The 18,479-nt window shown below is 41.9% G+C and overlaps 1 protein-coding gene across 1 annotated transcript in view; it reads right to left on the bottom strand.

Moving 5' to 3' along the window:
- The window catches only part of LOC124051800 (netrin receptor UNC5D-like), a 133,529-nt gene that overhangs the window by 2,737 nt on the left and 112,313 nt on the right, over window positions 1–18,479 (bottom strand). The window contains exons 9-17 of the mRNA XM_046375478.1: window positions 18,181–18,366; window positions 15,042–15,191; window positions 13,703–13,915; window positions 12,756–12,840; window positions 8,026–8,197; window positions 5,031–5,261; window positions 2,770–2,919; window positions 1,189–1,353; window positions 746–924 (exon numbers count right to left, since the gene is read on the bottom strand). Coding sequence (XP_046231434.1) covers window positions 746–924; window positions 1,189–1,353; window positions 2,770–2,919; window positions 5,031–5,261; window positions 8,026–8,197; window positions 12,756–12,840; window positions 13,703–13,915; window positions 15,042–15,191; window positions 18,181–18,366 — 1,531 coding nt within the window. The remainder of the gene's footprint in view (window positions 1–745; window positions 925–1,188; window positions 1,354–2,769; window positions 2,920–5,030; window positions 5,262–8,025; window positions 8,198–12,755; window positions 12,841–13,702; window positions 13,916–15,041; window positions 15,192–18,180; window positions 18,367–18,479) is intronic.

Genomic DNA, 18,479 nt, shown 5'->3' with positions numbered 1-18,479 from the left:
AGACATCGACATTTCTGGATGTAGTTTTGAGGTTAAAATGATTACTGATCCAGAGCATCTGGGCGAATGCATTTTTATGCAACAACTTTCATGTCCAAGAAAAACTTTCCTGCTCAAATAAAATAATCTTGAATCTTGAAGCACAAACAGAGATCTGCCCATACCGAACAAATAAAATCCTCCACAGCCTACGCAAATACTGACCTGGCACAACCTCTGGAGAGTTTAGCAGGGGTTGAGGGATGGAACACATGCAGAGACGCTGCTAATGAATGAGCGCTAGCATGAACACATTTTCTTGCCAGAGGCTGGCCTGTCAGCGGTCTGAGACCTTCGTTCAGATTTCTGCAGAACACGGCATCTTCTCTGGGGTAATTCTGACTGTGCTAAAGCTGGCCCTTACATCTCTCTCTCTCCTCACTCCCTCTGTGTGCATGTGTTTCTCGATCTATAATGAAATCAGCAGTGTGGCGTGTTACTGAGGGCTGGTTGGTGATGGAAGATTAGGGCTGACACGGTGCCTAAATTCAAGATTAAAAATAGTATTCAAAGCAGGGCAACGTTCACATGGTGGAGGGGCCAGAACCTGCAGCAGTCCTGCTTTCTAGTCATTACTCTGTAATAACACCTGAACAAACCATACTTCATTGTGTAACACATAGATGACTTAGCTATAAGTAAGTGACAATTGCATGTAGTAAAGAATGAGCATGAAATGTGGGTTTTAGGGTGCTCTAACTCATACCTGTCAATGTGGAGCTTTTGAGCCAAGAGCTGCCAGTCCTTCCCCTTGGCATTAGCAGTGTCAAAGGTGGCGCTGATTCGTTGACGAATGGACAGGGGTATTTTAAAGGCCCTTGACCCTGTCTGAGAGGTGATGGTACAGTCTGACTGAGTGAAGAAGGGGACTACTCCCTTTTCATTCTGGCAGCAAGACAAGAAAAAACAAAAGAAAAGAGGTGTAAGGGTGATCTCGATACTGCAGCTGAAAGTCTCAGTATGAAGACAGGGCCAAGGACTTATCAAGACACTTTGCAATCTATACATGAAAAGCTCCCAAAGAGGCTCATTAAGCAAGCTCTTAAATCAAATTAAGAATTATTCAGTGTAATAAAAAATCCTATTAACAAGCTGCATGACTGCCCCCACTCCGTGCACACGCCGTCTGTTTCCGTGAGTGGCGCTCACCTCCACCACAGACGTATAGACCTGCAGTATCTGTTCCTCGCCTTTGACCTGTCGGACGCTGATCTTGCAGGAGAGCTGAGATGAGGAGTGGCTGTATCGCTCCAAAGAGAAGGCACACTGCAGGGGACGCTGGTTACTGGCCCACACCTGAGAAAAGGAGAACTCCTGCAGAGCGAGGACAGATGGAGGGCGGACAGAAAGAGCAATGAAAGGATTAGGCAGAGGAGACAACAAACTCATTAAATCCTTGCGAAAGACGTTAGCTGGATCCTGCTTTGCCACCCACTTTGCTGTTTGCATGATTAATTAAGACCGAATGAGTGGCCTCTTTAGCCAATCAATGACATTAGCTAATCAAGGAGTTTACCCATCAGAAAGAACAGCAACATTTAGGGTTCTAGGAAAGAAAGTATATCCTGTTACCATCAGACAGTGCTGGAGTCATTAGTGCAGCAATGTACTAAATTAGACATTATTTTACTTACTGTTGCCTGGGAGAAATAATTAAGTTACTTGACCCTACAGTTACTTTACCTTCTTCCATGCATTCATCAGTTTGATAAACATTACAGACCTAAGCCCACATTATAAAGTAATGATATAAAATCATCCTCTGTAGATCCAGTTAGACTTTCCCAGCGTCCCTTTGTTGGCTTTGTTATGTTATTTTTTTTCCAAATTCTGGCACTCTGAATATGTTCAAATATGCTTGTAAATTGGTTAGATCAGGAGGAGCAATGCGTTTATGGAATAAAGGCACAGATCCTTAATTTACCCAGTTTGCACTGCACTTCCCCCAAAATGGGGAGCTGAAAAGTAACAGAGCTCTGGAGTGAATGGATTCTTAAGGCCAATTTTGACTTCCATTACTAACTACTGCGTGACCCAGACAATGACACAGTGAGAACAGGTCAAAAACACTGCTTTACAGATGATTCATACCCTCTTCAGATCCATCAGACAGGAGGATGGCTACTTGTAAAAGCCTCCTTTAGGCAAAAGTGGTGTCCGAATGAAAGCCTACAGTCATCTTCCCTGTAGGACCCTCACATAGTGGCTCTTCCCGCTCCAAGAATACCTTGTTGGTATTCTGGAGGCACTACGGTGGGCTAATTCCACTAATAGGGTGTCACTGGTGGGATAAACATCACAGGGCAGAGCAGAACATGCAGCATGCAGACCCCTAGGAAGATAACAATGAGATGTGTGTGTGTGTGTATATGCCAGCCTGGCAGTCCTAATTAATATTGTAAGGGTGTGTGTGGGTGGGTGAGATAGCTAGCCTTAGTGATGTCCTGCTGTGCCCTTGCTACTGTCCTTTGGCTCTGATGTGACCAAGCAAGAAAAACGGAAACTGGTCGAGAGAGAGCGAGAGAGCGAGAGAGACAGAGTTTGGATGGGGGAACAGAGGAAGCTGAGAAGGATGAAGGTGCATGGCTTCGTAACAGATTTGTGGCTCTAAAGTGGTTTTCTTTTTAGATTAGAACTGAGATGCACATGCAGTAAATCTCATCGCTGCCTTACACCAACACACACACACACACACACACACACACACGGTCACACTTATAAACTACCTACCTGGCAGGTGGTGAAAGGCTTGATGCTCCAGAGTAATTGTGGGACGTCCTGGATGGACACCTGGAGGCTGAAAGTGTTCCCCCGGAACAGCATCATTTTAGGCTCCTCCAGCAGCCGCCCGCCCCTGCTGCGCTCGCCCACTGCAACCTCCTGATAAGGACCAGTGTGGGTTGTGTTTTTGGAGGGTGAGGCGGGGGTTAGGGAAGTAGAAAAAAAAGGCAGATATTTTATAAGGTTGACAGACCACATGTTCCAAGCCTGGACTCAGGTACAGCACACAGATTTTTATGTTCACTGATACTACACAAGAATTTATAATAAACCTACAGCTTACAGGTCACATGAGCCTCATTGTCATGGGTTATCTATGGTGACAGCCATTTAATCATTTTAGGACATATTTCACACAAAAATGCTAAACATGCTTCTTACTTCTTAATTTGACAGTTCTTTGGTGTGATAATAAACATGGACGACAAAACAAGCACTTTGAAGTGGTCACCTTGGGCTTCTGGAAACTTTCTGAGGATGTGCTCATTTTTTCATAGACCAAATGATTCATTGATTAATTGAGGAAAAAAAACTGCACATTAATGGAGTCCCAGTTTTGCAGTTTCAGCTGCTGTGTTTGAAATTCCTCTTTCGAAAAGTTTCAGGACAAACATTTTCCTAAAACCCAAAACAAACAAAAACCAAATGCACATCCACACCAGCAGCTTTTAGTAACTGTTTGTGTTGAGTCGGAAGCCACGACTTTTATCTGTCAGTTCTCTTTGCACTTGAGAAACCGTGAGCATGACGTAAATGAAAAATGAAAGCCACAGGTGCACTGTCCATTATTAAACTCTCAAAAGGCATCCAGACTGATTGGCCCTTAAAAGTCAAAAAGCTCAACAGCGGCCCCCAAGAACCACCGCTGCTCACAGCGCATAACCAGACACAAAATGCATCAAACCGACAGACTGCATGAGCTCAGAGCCCAAAAATCAGATAAAGAAAGCAGCCTAAAATGTTATCCAAACAGCCTGACGAGACACAAACAGAGAGAAAAATCAAAACAACATTGTCTTCTGTCAATATTATACCTTTTGGCTTCCTGCTTTGTGATACTGTATTTTTCTGGATCTATGGAGAACAATAACATCCATGTGTTGGTATGTACTTGCATGGTTGTGTTTACATTTTCTGTATCTTGGGGATGCAGGCAGGGGTGGGGCTGTGTGAGTTCTGTATACATGGTGCTTATCCTGCCAGTCAGACAGCGCAGAGGGGTGGATGGGGGGTGCAAAGCATACAGGGCTGTCTCGAATCTGATCAATTCCTGCTGCAAGCTCACAGGGGAAATTAATTGTTGTATGAAGCACAAACAAAAGCCAACCAAAAAAAGAGCAAATGAGCAAATAACCATGTCTGACTGATGGAGAGGTGGAGTGAATTGGCTCTTGGCACCTCCATCCAATTTCTGTTTGTTCGCATGCAGTTCTACCTCTCGAAAGAAGCCAAAAGTGAAACAGGTCTCGTGGTTGTACGGGACAACCATCATCGCTACTTTAGAAAAGCTGTGTGTGTTTAATTAAGAAGCAAATGACTCTTGCAAAAAAGTATTTTTTGGCTGCAGAGAGCCTGAACAGAAAGCCTGTGCCCACACTGCAAGGACAAGGGCAAACTTCTCACAAAGTACCACTTAAGAGCGCAACGATGAAGTGGTGTTGCATCTGAGAATGTGGCTCATTTTAATGTGTTCAAATACTTGTCATGTGGAATGCAATGCTGAAACACATTTAATTAACAGAGAGCAAATTAAATTACACAAAGAAAGGGCAGAGAAGCAACCTTGGAGCATCTGTTGTCTTTGTAATTAAAAGTCCCTCTTTGTCTCCTAGTCATCAAGCATCTCCCTGTGGCAATGTTACTGAACAGGCAGATCTTCAGTGGAGCACGAAAAACTCAGACAGCAATTCTTCTGGGCAAAACCACCAACCGCACTGCCAAACCCCTGCAATTAAAATCTGTTATATCATATATTTATACATATTTCATTTGGATTCTGTTGGAAGCTCAGTGGATGGCAATGTCCATCATACTAAAGCATTTAGTTTTTTTGGTGCTAATGAGTGAACATGTTTGCTGACATTGACGTATGGCTTAAAGCATTCCTAAGTACAGCCTTACAGAGCCAAGGCAAACAAAGTAGGATTATTCATATGGCATCCTTCGCTTTTTGTACTGCTTGCTTCTACACTCTCCCTCTTCCCTTATACCTGAAATGCATGGGGTGTGTCGTCCACACAGTAGACCCTGAGGGTGAAGCCCAGAGAGTTGCTGGTGTCCGGACTACCAAATACAGCCAGCCTCAGTCGCTTGGCTGCCTCCTGGTTCAGGGGCTCCCCTACCAGGGCGTAGCGACCTGGATGCTCCAACAGCACATGGCACCTGTGGGCCTCCAGCAGACAATAGCAGACAGTGCTCTCCTCGTCCACTGACATCACTTCCTTTGGAAGGAGGAAACACAAGGAGAGAGGTTAGTTCAGGTGTATTAAGCAGATATTCTGAGCCATTTTAGTGTTAATCATGAGAACATCTCAATACTGTCTTGCTGATGACTTTGACCAAAACATATCTTCAGTCTATACCAAACAACGTAAACAAATTTGTACTAATGCAATTCTTAGTTTCTGACTTGGAAAGGGGAGAAAAACTGTATTTCTCTTTAACTAAATCACACACACTTAAGCTATTCTGTGTGATCTCCTTTAAATAACTAATATATTTTTTGCCATTCACTGACCCTCCCCTGAAACTGCCTCTGCCCCAAGCAGGCCTCAGGGTCTGCGGATTCAACACAGTGGAGCTTTACACAGCTGAGCTGAGCTTGTAGACTTGTAATTATTAACATTTCAATTACTGCTAAGACTTTGTTTGCAGAGCGAGTGAAGCTCTAAGTGTCAAACTGAAAGCTGAAAGCCATTTAGCCCGTGTTATGTGAGTAATTCAGCTTTATTATTCTATTATTTATTTTTTATCTTATTACATGTAGAAAAACAGACAAAGAGAAAAAATGGCAGCAGAGTTACATCCATAACTATCCATAAGAGGTATAACTTCAGCATTTTAAATGTAAGAAGTGCCTGTATGTTATTAAGAATTTTATTAAGACACCTCAGACAATAAACTGGAAACTATCCTCATACACAAACTAAGGACCAGGAACTGTGCAAACCTGAACAAGGGCCAAATGAATAATCACACATCTCCCTAAACAGATGGGGATACAGTAACACTGACAAAATGAATTAGCAGGGTGCAGTTGTATCCAATGGCCAATTGCTCATCATCTTGTGCTCACTCTGCCCTAAATCACCTTTGAAACATAACTGTGACCCACAGGTCCCTTTGCATATGGCCTGGCTGAGGCATATAGAGCAACGCTGGGTAATTTAGCACCCCACAGATTCCTAAACCCGCCCCATTAGCGCTGCAGCAGACATGAAGGATCTCCATGACATAGCTCATCCCCGCCAGGCAGCCGCCGAGAAATGATGGAGTCAAAATCTAGCAGTACAAAAGTGCAAGCTTTAATGGGAATGGCACTGAGAGGCAGACGGAGCAAGGGAGAAGGGAAGACAGGAAGACAGACGGGGAGAAAGACCTCCATCTCCCATTATATCACTAATTCCAGAGATTAGGCTTTGGGTGAGCATCCTTCCTAAGATAAAGGGCTCATTATTTCACAGTGACAGAGACAGGTCACGGCGCTACATTTTCTTGGAGAACATCTCTTCTTCTTTCTCTGAACCTGTCTGCATCTTTCTGTCTGTCTCTTTTCTCCCTTCTAACTCTTTCTCCTATTCTCTCCTTCACAATGGCATATAGCTCCCCATCAGTGACGGGTCTTTTGATAGCTCCCTTTTGTGCTACACGGCTGCTGGCAAATTACATCTGTGTAAATGTCACACAGAGTGAAAGGACCAGGCCGGGGGAGAGCCACAGGCGCCCCAAGGTCATGCAAACTCGGTGGCACGGGGGTCACTTTGCCTCGATGAGGTCCGCAAAGCTTTTTGATGAGGTTAGTTAAACATTAAAAGAGCATCTTAGATATGTCTGCTCTGCTGAGAAGGCAGGGGAGGATGGATAGAGGGTGTTTGGACTGAAGTCAGATGTCTGAACAAGTCTCTGTGAGCCTGTGAAGTAGCAGGGCAGAGTTGAAGGACTTTTCAGAGGTGTTATTTTACTGAAAGGTGTGAGGAGAAAATCTCACAGCAGCAATCACAGCATTAACACTGTATTGTATTTATAGCAATACAGCCTTGAATCTTTTAAAAAGCACACTTGCTGGGTGTTATCTGTTTTTGACCTCACACTGGGCTATCAGACTGGCCTGTGGCTGCAAATTTCACCTTCTGTATAGCTAAATGGCTATTGAAGATTGTTCTGTGTGTCTCTGCATTCAGCCTCGCTCACTGTTGCAAGGAAGAGGAGATTTACCAAATCGTCACTAGATTAAGATGAAAATATTTATTTTAAAGTGAATTTATCTGATGGACAGTATTTTCTGAATTCTACATAAATCCACAAGTTTCAATGCACACTTCACTGGCAGTCATAGTCACACTGGTCCCGGTATAATAATTGAAATGGTTCACATTCCCTCATGTCTTTATCTGCACTTAACAATAACTTAAATCTACAAGTGCTCTTGTTGCAACACAATGCACCTGCAGAATTAAAATCGCATAATCAAATTATATTTTTAAACCATTTTAACATATACTGTTTTGCCACATAATAAATAACAAAAAACAAACAATCAGAAGCCATGTGCAAAGTGTACAAGCGTTATTGCTTATTGTGTTCGAATTTTATGAACAGCCACAATGCAGAATTCACAGATTCATGAAAGAATAATGTTTTTACGATACCATCATCGTTAAACCGGAAAAAACTAAACGTTTCAGTGACTAATAGCCGCCATTTGCATTTTGGTCCGACATTTCTTTTGGATGTATGACAGCATGAAGTAGAGCTTTAAAGGCTGAATTTTATGCAGAATGACGAATTTGAGCTGGCAACCCTGAAATCGGCTCCCTGCTTGCATGACTGCACTGCAGGATGAGAATTTTCATCAAAGTAAGTTGCAGCAGTTTTATCAGTTCGTATTGATATTCTGGGCTCCGATGAGAGTCGTGTGTTAGAACTTGTTAACATTCTGCACAGTTGTTGCAGCAGAGAATTTGAGGTTTAATAGGAAAGGCTCACCTCCCACTTGTTGTCTTGGGTTTGTCTCTTTAGCCGAATGGTCCAATCGTCGGCAGCGACCTCGGCGCAGTGCGCTATGGTCATGGCCACGGGACAGGACAGGTCAAGGCCTGGTGGGCCATACATGACTGCAGGGCTCAAAAAGATCTCTGGCCCCTCCTCAGACACAGTACTGCACACAGAGAGGCACAGCAAAGGCACAGATTATCATGACAAACCTCATTCTATCACAAACATTTATGACAAAAACAAGACATTATTTTTCCTCTGGATTTTGACTCTGAAAATTAATACCCGAACTACTAATGAATCACTGCTCCAGCAAGTATGCAGATAAACAGAATGTGACCCTTGCCTATGAACAAAGTAAACTAAAATCCTTGCAGACTCATAATGAATCAATCCCTGACCAGCTGACACACAGACACACAGATAGAGGAAGATTAAAGCACCAAGACTAATGGACAGTGGGCCTAGGGAGGACAGGCTTTAGCACACAGCGTGTAAGCTTCGTGGGTCGATGGAGCTTATGAAGCCTGCTCTGGCCAGCCTGGTGACAGATTAGCTGGGCCAAGCTGCTCTTGGCCAGGGGCCCAATCTTGGCTGGAAGCCCTGAAGACTGAGAGCAATCAATGGGACCACCATCAGTCATGCGGTTGGCCCGGCTGGACACCTCACATATACAGGACACAATATTGGTGCTGTTGTCACTGGAGCAGCGTGGATATTTCTCAGCATCATTAATACAACTGCAGCAGGGACAAACCGCTGACATGCAGGCACAGATTCATGACATGTGTGTGTGTGTGTGTGTGTGTGTGTGTGTGGACCCATATGTGTGTACACCAATAGAGTATGAGTGAGATTTTTTCTTTTTTTTGGAAAGGCTATACTTCATCAACAATACTACATGACTCCATATATAGCCACGTCAGAAGCTGCGTCCCAATTCCATACCGAATATTAACTCTAAGCAGCTTTTTCAGTATGTAGTTTGTTAACACTGGAGCAGCGACCAAACAAGGTAAAACCGCAGAAGCATTCAAAAGTTGAAATCTACTGAGATATTTCTTTTTAGTACATAATGTAAAAGTACACGGCTCACTGCAAAAACTGCATACCATAAGGGTTTCAAGTAACAGTTACTTTAATTGATTATTTCTCAATAAATTATTCCAGTTACCTGGGAATTAGTCTAATCAGCACTCCAAGGCCTGAGGATATTCAATTTAAAATGTAATATGATATAAAACTGAGAAAAGCAGCAAATCATCACATTTTAGGAGCTGGAACCAACAAATAGGTGGCATTTGTTTTCTTGAAAAATAGTTGCCTGTAAATTTTTTTCACCAACTGCTTGATCAATCACCTATTGGTTTCAGCTCAGATAATTCAGTATGTTGTGTGCACTAGCTGTATGCACCACTGAACTCTGGGGTGCAGCTTACTTTGGGGCACTTTCCTGTTTTACGTGAACAGTTGTCAGCACAAGTACTGATATTTTTAAAATCTTCAAGTTCAGAAATGACACTTCTGCTGGTGCAGCATTTTCTAGTAGTCTCCATTCCTGCATAATTACCTGCAAGATGCACAATAACTGTTTTATGTATGAGACAGAGGTGGGAAGGTGAGGTGTGATGTATGAGTGTGTGCGTGCGTGTGTGTGTGTGTGTGTCAGCTGAGAGGGTAGTACTCTCAAATGGCATACTGTGTGGTTGAGGTTGTTTCTCCAGTTATTGTAAGTTCCTGGTACCGAGTGCTGTGCGACACATCATTTATTATGCCTGTTACCAATCAACACTAAAAAATTAAAAGAGGTTATGATCCGCTGTCTAAAAATAAAACATAGTTTACATCCAGACGGCACCCTGGTTCTGCAGCTGCACTTTTGTGCTAATCAGCCTCAGGCTCAGAGGAAACCAAGGTTACCTGCTGCTGAGACTGTGGTAATTACCCAGACTGCCTGTGAGTACAGATTAAAGATATTTATTTAGCATCTCTGATTGTGGTTATGAGAACAAAGGATCATCACTTCAGGATGATGGCTAAAGTGTAGACAGAAGATTGAGGGTTATTAATTAAGCCTTGTCTCATATGTGACTGTTCTCTTACACAATAGCACCCAGCATGGCGTTCATTTTTCCCCTTTCCTAAGACCACAATTAGAAATAACATTTTGACAATGCCTCCCTGGCGTTTGACAGTCTATCGTTCAAGCTCTCACAGAAGTGTGGAGTCAGCCACAAAACAGAGCTTTGGAGTAGGAACTTTATGACTACGTTAGGATTTTTTGTTAAAGGGTCACTTCATCTAAAGCAAACAAACAAACAAACAAACAAACAAGCTAGTGGAATCTCGTCATGTAGATCGTCACTGTAGGTGAATGGAATTTAATCTGGCAATAAAGACAAAAAAACATTTTTCTTGGAACATGATGTCAACAACTCTGTTCAGTTCACTGCCATTTGACTTACTAACTTGTCAAATGTGAAAACTCAACAACCCTGGATTATCAGTAACAACTGTTAGTATGCCAGGCAGGCTACCAATAAAAAAAGCACCTCAGGCAATTTATCAATTTTTATGCAGTTCCCTTTGGATCCATGAAAATAAAAATGTATACAACCTTTACACATGTGCAGTAGCAGATCTGTAAACAGAATTTGATGCGTAAAATGATGTGAGTTTACCTTTAATATTTTGTTCAGTATAAGCATTTGATAGCTTCAGTGAAGTGTAGGTACACAAAACCATAATTTAAAACTTGAGAAAATTTCCTTTTTTGTTTCATTCTCACAGCTCTGTCTGTTCTGCAGTGTTTTAACAGCAGGTGGCTGTTTTTCAGTGAAAAAAAACCCCCAACTCTTAAAAACCCACCGCACACCAAACAGCAGACAGACAAAACTGCCAACTAGCTGGGGAGCACAGTGGAGCGTTTATCAGTTAGCATCAGTTAGATTTCCCTCAGGAGTTAGTGGAGATGAACATTTGTTAGGTGGCCAGTGATGCAGACCTAGAAATAATGTTAAAGCTGCTCTAAGTCAGCTGGATGTGTAAATCGGCAGCTGTTTGCTTACACATTAGCCACAACATCTGTATGAGGTGATCAGTGCATCAGTTCTGGGTTTAAAGCTTGTTGCATGGTTGGCCAAGCAGTAGGAGTAAATTTATGGAAAATATCTGGGTTCAAGAGGTTTAGCAAAGTATTGGTACTGCAATAAAAACAAAATAAAAATATCATGACATCCAAAACAGCCACCTACTAAAAATTTAAAAGGAAGCTTAATCTGAGCAGTATGATAATCTGCAAAATATTATCAAAAAATGATGATCGAACTGTTCAACTCTTTCACTCAAACTTGTGTGAGTCACATCACACGAGGCACATTTTGTCATACACTATGACTGTGTCCTTGAACTACCCACTGTCCCCTGCTGAGCTGGGGAAGATCACACACAAAACAACCTCGCAAAGCCCACAGGATGAACGGGAAGCTCTTGTGAACACCTGAAACTGAGCTGATCGATTCCTATTCTTTGCAGCAGGAAAGCATCGTCTTATGTAGATGGCGAGGGTTGAATGGGAAGAATGGATCCAATTTCTCCCGTGGACTCTGCCGCTGTCAGAAGATAGGCTTTGACTGACGGCTCAGCAGTGCACGGCTCCTGCAGCTTCTTAAACGACAGCCAGAGAAGTAAACAGCATCAGGCTTATCAGAGCAAAGCAGGAGCCTGGAGGGCAGCAGCTTGGCTGAATTGAGGAGACTTTAGGCAGTGGTCGGGTTAACCAGCACACTAACTGAGCTCTGCGCCACAACCTAGGAGTGACCTTTGATCTGTATCGTAACCAGATGAACAGGCACTGAATGGGTTGGTGAAGGCGAGGTGAGGTTACAGCTGAATTTCTGATCGCCCTAAATGTCACTTCTGATTCTTCCTCAGATGTAGAAATTGATTTCATTGAGGAACCCAGGCACTTAGCGGTGCTGTGGAGGTGATATCTTGCTAGCAGGGTTTCACACATACCTGCTGGCACATTGATACTCTCTGCTATAAATCAAGAACATGTCCAAAAACTGACTTCAGATTGTCAGATAGCTTTTGAGGTTCTGTTGCAAAGATGTCATTAGACTGAAATGGCTCTTATCTATGATGCCATTTTCTCCTCAAGTAATAGCTTTGTGAAAATCTTGACAGCAAAGTCACAGAAATAGACTCTTGCTGGCAAGCAACAGTCATCTATACTTTGTGGCATATCACGTTCCATCGAACTAAAAACCAAATCAATATCACCCATCATTATGACTCCACAATTTTCACAACTCCGACCAGTCACGATGGAAAGAGATATTGTCACGTTTAGGTCCACAAACACAAAACAGGCTACCAGAGTCACGAGGTGTATCTTCCTCTGCTGAGACAGTTGCTCAAGCCAGTAATGCAACCTGTCTACAGCTGAATAGTGTGTTTGTGAAACACATGTCCTCCCCTGTAGTTTCTGCAAGAAGAGCAAGAATCCCCTGCTGGGTGGGAATATGCCTCCATGTGTATGTGTACATTACATGTGACTGTATGAGACATCTGTGTGCATGTTTGCGGTGCATGTTCGGCAAAGAGAGGAGGAGGCGGCATGTCAGGAAGGGAGACAAGAGATGCTGCGTGACGGGCTGAAAGATTAAAAGAGAGCAGCCTAAGAAGCAGACTGCGCTGGCTCAGTGAGAGTCCCTCACCTGCTGTCCTCCTGGCTGATGATCATGTACATCTCCCAGGTAGTGTCTTCTGCGATCCCCCCATGAGGCACCAACAGACTGATGCCTGCAGAGAAGGAAGCATGCAAAAACTGATCAACACACAGCCAGACATGCACACATGACACACACACACACACACACACCTGCCCGGCTGTCAGGTCTTTTTACTAAAAGGTGACAGCCAGAGAGGTGATGGCCCCAGAAAAAAGGTGACGGAATCAAGTCCCGAAGGCCTTGTGAATCAATGCTGCCAGCAGTCTCCTTGTCACAAATACACACACACACACACACATACAAAGTGTCTCTTTCTTAGACAGAAACACACACACACACACACACACACACACACACACACACACACAATACTCTACTATATGATAAACAATTACTGCCAATCTAGGCTGCAGTAGATAGAGGCCCTCAAGGGACAGGATGATGAATGTAGGCCACAGGAAGGAGCTGCCTGAATAATATGGTAGACTAAGCATCACAGGTTTACATCGCACATACTAGTAAACATTTTCTTCATAGCTTGCTGCAAGTTCTTTAAAATGTGAGCAATAAATTCATAATGCGTTCTAAATTAATTTTTTTCATGAAGTGCTAAAATTACGCATTTTATAGAAAACAAAAAAACTTTCCATACGCTGAGAAATGTTGATTGGTTTTGTCAGGATGCTGGTTAAAAATGCCAATGCTGTCCAACTTCATCACTTCAGTAAATAATATATTCATGTTGTTCGATCGATGACATTTACACATTTTTGCTGTAGACCACCGCTGACAAGGTCAAACAACTTCAGACCGCAATACTGGACTGCTGTTGTTTCACCGTCTCATGTTACAGATTTCAGCTTTTATGTTGGGGGAATGGCAGTTTATACACAGGAACGCATCGAATGAAATTTCCCCCGCAGTCAGCTCACCTGTGTTCGGCACCACCAGCCTCCCTCCAGCATGACCAAACACCGCAGTTGCTTTGTGGAGAGGTCTGCTGGGAGTCAAAGAGGCTTGTGGAGTGAAGAGGTTTTTGCCTCTTCTGCCAAGTGTCGTCCCCACTGCTCTGTAGTCTGGAGCCAGGCCCCTTGGAAATGTCTGAGGGTGGGACATGACATGGTACTCTGCCCTCTCTGCCACCCCTGGAGATACAATGAAAGGACTTTGTTGCAGTCAAACAAACTCAGACTGTCAACTTTAGACCAAGAAAAACAAAAAAAAAAGACAGGAATATGGCATTACTGTCAAGTTCATTTTCAGTATGTTGTCTGTAAAAACCAATAACTCTCCAAATGACATCTCGCTAACACCCCCCAAACAGCATTTGTCCAATCGTAGCTCAGAAACCGAAACTAGCCTATGCAAGCTTTGGATATCTGCACATGCTGAAGCAGCGTTCAGGGGGGTGTAGTGAGAGCAACACTCAACAAATAAAGTTTGGAGGGTGGCGTGTTTTATTTATCATTTCCAGACCCGAAACATAAGGGCAGAAATGTGAGGAATGGATTAAACAATTTATCACGTGTCCGGCTATCTAATTTGGTAACTTGGCGCTACTTCCAAGGTCAAGGAGCATCTCTTAATATCATTAACTAACTACAGAAGTGGACGTACATTTTATGTTAATATGTTACAAAGTTAGAGAATTACACAAAAAATATGTTATAAAACTGACAGTCTTACACAGTTTTTTTCTTCATCTCACTCACTGGGCTAACTTGCTAGTTAAAAATGCTAGTTCTTCATGGAATTATTTTCATTTCTTTTGTATGAATGATCAACTGGTTAGAACATTTTTCTGTGCATTTTAGCCTTGAACGTCCAGCATAATATAATAATGTATGCAGTCATTAAATATTTAGAACTCCTTTTACACAGTTCTCCGGATGGCGTTAATGTTAGCTGGTTATCTATTAGCACGAGTTAATTTCAGCAAAATAGATGGTTGCCAGGATTGATATGACAAATTTGATTTTCTCTACCTCTGTTTGACATGAAACATCCATTGTTTCAAAAATTATACCATGAGTTTATAAATCTGCCCCTGATGTACACTGCAAAGAGTCAACACGTGTAGCCCTCTAAGGTGTCTATTTTTTTATTTGTATGACAACTTTCTTTTGTCCGGGAAGAAAATCAGGTTCAAAACAAGATGGATCATCTATCAGACGTCAACAGCACGACTGTATGCTGCTCAGTGATTATTGCCTTTCCAAAAGTATTTGGCCACAACAGAGGTGGGTTTTCAAAGCAGTTGTAATTTCTGACCTTTGACCTTGAGATCAGGCAATGGGTCAAGCAGCGAGCGTTCTGCCATCAGCTCCTTGTCAATGGAGTCCTGGAAACACATGGGGCTGGTGTAGGTACGCGACACTGTCATATCAGGTTGCATGGATGAATTAATAAGCAGGGGGTTTGCTGAGAGACACACAGAGAAAAACAAGCCAATTAATGTCAACGGTTAGACACCTTTGAGCAACAATTACATTTCTGCAGAGCAACACATTAGACTAGACTGTCACCATCAACAATAATAAAACCAAAAGGGGTATGTCATGAAAATTTGTTTTTACCCATCTGTAACTACTGACTCTGTACTGATATCTTGGTTAGAACAGACAAATTGCAAATAACAACTGCCTATGTGCAGTCATGTGCTTTAATTTGATTCAAAATTCAAGATTCAGGATTAATTTAACTGACGGTAGGCAGCAAAAGGATTATACATGACTTAAAACACAGACTCACAGCATCTTGCGCATCCATCAAGTAACAGAGAAAAGTGAAAGTTATTATAGAACCTAATAATTTAATTATTTGTCACCGGGTTACAGAAGATAAATCTGTTTATTGTGAGGTGAAATTATTTTGTGATTAATGACTCGCCGATGCTGTTTCAGCAAGTCTGAAATGACAACGCAGGATGCGGCTAAGTTAGCAGCGTGGTTTCTCTTAATGACCAAAGAAAGAAAGAACGAGCAAAGAAAGCACACTGCCAATTTATTTTGTCAGAAATTTGGGGAGTTATTGTCACGGTGACACAGCGATCAAGGACGTGACTGCAAAATCGAAGTGAAATGAAATGATTACTGTGTGGAGTGCACAGCAGGCTGCAACGTATAAGCAGGGGAAGACACGTTGGATTTTATGGAGGCTCGGCTGTTTTAGCCCCCACATCAAGGGGAACAGGGACCAAGATTAAAGCTGTCCCTGCCTACTGCTGTGTTATCAAAACTAACTTTATTATACCCCGCTGAGAGCTGTTGCTGTGGCGACCCATAATGCCAGCCTTGTAAAAATATGCCTCAATCAGAGGGGCAAAACACAAAATGCTCCTGAGCGCTGATGTTTCTGTGTTTGGAGACGTGGGACTACAAATGCTTCATTTGGGAGGCAAGTGAAAAAAAAAAAAAAAGATAACACTAATAAATTACATTTTTAATTTTGGAATCATGAATAATTAATTGAAGTTTTGCTATATGTAAGATAAAACCAAAATAGCCCACAGTGCCACAAACTCGCTACTCCGATGAGGTTCAACAATTTGCTCGGCACTAAAGAAGGGCTAAGTAATAACAGATAAGAGCTAAATTGTAAATCTGCTTACACCATAAAATGCGCTTCTCACTACAAGTTTTCTGTGAACCTTTATTGGTTGGGAAACACTGATGTTTGCAATAAAGCAAAGCACAGTGTGCTTTGCAGATTAAGCTTTATATTGTACGTTATTAGGCATTTAGTGCGCTACTGCACAGACAGCATGAATCTGTCTATACAAGGCTCAAGTGAGCAAAATGAAAAAATAAATACTGTCATTTTGCCCTAAAGCATTTTAATAATTGATGCTGTTATATCACAATATAAAGAAACTTATGCATAATTCACATATACATGTATATACACAAATAAATATAAATACAAACCGTATGCTTGCATGTTCTGCAGTTTGAATTACATACAATGACATTAACGTCTGAGTACTTTTACATTATTTGAATGAAAGTGCAATGGAACCAGAAGCACATTTTGTATCTTGTGGTCTCCTCATAATCAAGTTGTGCTCCATTCACTATCACTGAGTGTGTGAATGTGCGTGTGTGTGCCGTACATTTTCTTTCACCAACAGAGACAACCAAAAAACTGCATCTTGCCTGCCTACTTTGTTCGTGTGTTTGGAGAAGAATGACATTTCATATATTATTATGTAATCTCACTTTATTACCAGGCAAAACTGCAGACTTAATTTCATTTTCTAGAGTTTTTTTAGTTTTTTAGTGTCATTTGAATTATCCGAGTGAATTACAATCATAAAGCTAAATTTTCATTTCACTATTTTATAGTGAGTCAAATCCTCATATTTTTCACTATGACGGCCAGATTGATACGCAAACAACATACGCACTATTCTAAATAAACAAATAAATAAATGTATAATTTGAGCACTTGACATTGCAGTTTTATAGCAAATGAAAACCGAATGCCAGTTTCACAGGATGCAGGACGTTTTTTTGTGATTATGCTTGTTTAGTCATTTTAAGAATCAGGATTCACCCTTTAGAGCCAATAAGAGTGTACTGGAGTCTGTATTTGGTGTTGAGCAATTTCTGTACTTGACTTAAAAACTCCTTTTTGCGAAGTCAAGTGCAAAGGACATTGTTTCTTTAGATGGCAAAGAGATGAACCTTTCACACGTTGAGTTAAGCCTCACAGATTTCAAATACAAATTTAAAACAGACCTCTGTTTTTTTAAATCTAGTAAATCCAATCTAGTCTGAGTTTAAATGCACAGCAAAAAACAATTTCAAACAGAATGACGGCAAAATCTATGCTGGATTAAAACAAAAACAAAATGCTGAATGAGGGCCTTCTTATTTAGCTGATTAAGTACCCGAAGTTATCGTGCAGCAGCAGAAATGGCAGGTGTGCTTCAACTCTACTCTTTAATTTATGGGGTGTGCTGAGTGTAATTATGAACAAATCAACAGTGTGCACATCTTAATTAAATAAATCATCCAACATAGAACCAGATTCCAGCAAATCAAACCACACGTGTGTGTTTCTCTTACGTAGCACACTGGTAAGATATTCTGCATAAACTCAATTATTAGAGTGAAATTATTTCAGAAAGCAATATAAGCTGCATGCATCTGATTTTAGAAAACAAAATTATTATTGTGTCATTACAATAACAAAACATTTCAAATTTCTTTTCCTGAAGATCTGAACCCAGTATGCATGTACTCTGTTGTTATTGCACCCACCAGACATATCATGGAGGAACATTATCCAAGTCTTTGGTCCATTTTTTTACTTCCCAGCTTGGATGCAGTACATTCACTGTGGGATGAAGCATTTCATGGCACAATTCCAGGTGGAAATCAGACTGGTAGGATAGTCACTGGCTCACCTTGACGAGAGGTTTTGAAGCTGAAGGACTGGAAGCCCCCTGTGAGGGCAGAGGAGTCGATGACATCAACACCGTACTCACTCTGGCTCCTTCGGTAAAGAGTGACAGCCACAATGAGAAGCACCACTGTCACCACCCCCGCAGCAAGGCCCGAGTACAAGGCCACATCACTGCTGGTCTCCACACCTTGGAAAGTGAGAGCGAGCCAGAGAGAGAAACAAATTTCTGAGCGACTGTTTGCTTTCTGCTGCTTTCTCAGTGTACTGCGCTTAATTAGGAAGCTAGCAGACATTTTCTGC

The sequence above is a fragment of the Scatophagus argus genome, chromosome 20 (assembly GCF_020382885.2).
Source record: "Scatophagus argus isolate fScaArg1 chromosome 20, fScaArg1.pri, whole genome shotgun sequence".
NCBI lineage: Eukaryota > Metazoa > Chordata > Actinopteri > Scatophagidae > Scatophagus > Scatophagus argus.
The sequence above is the reverse complement of the archived record's forward strand: the minus strand, read 5'-3'. Positions and strand labels throughout refer to the sequence as shown.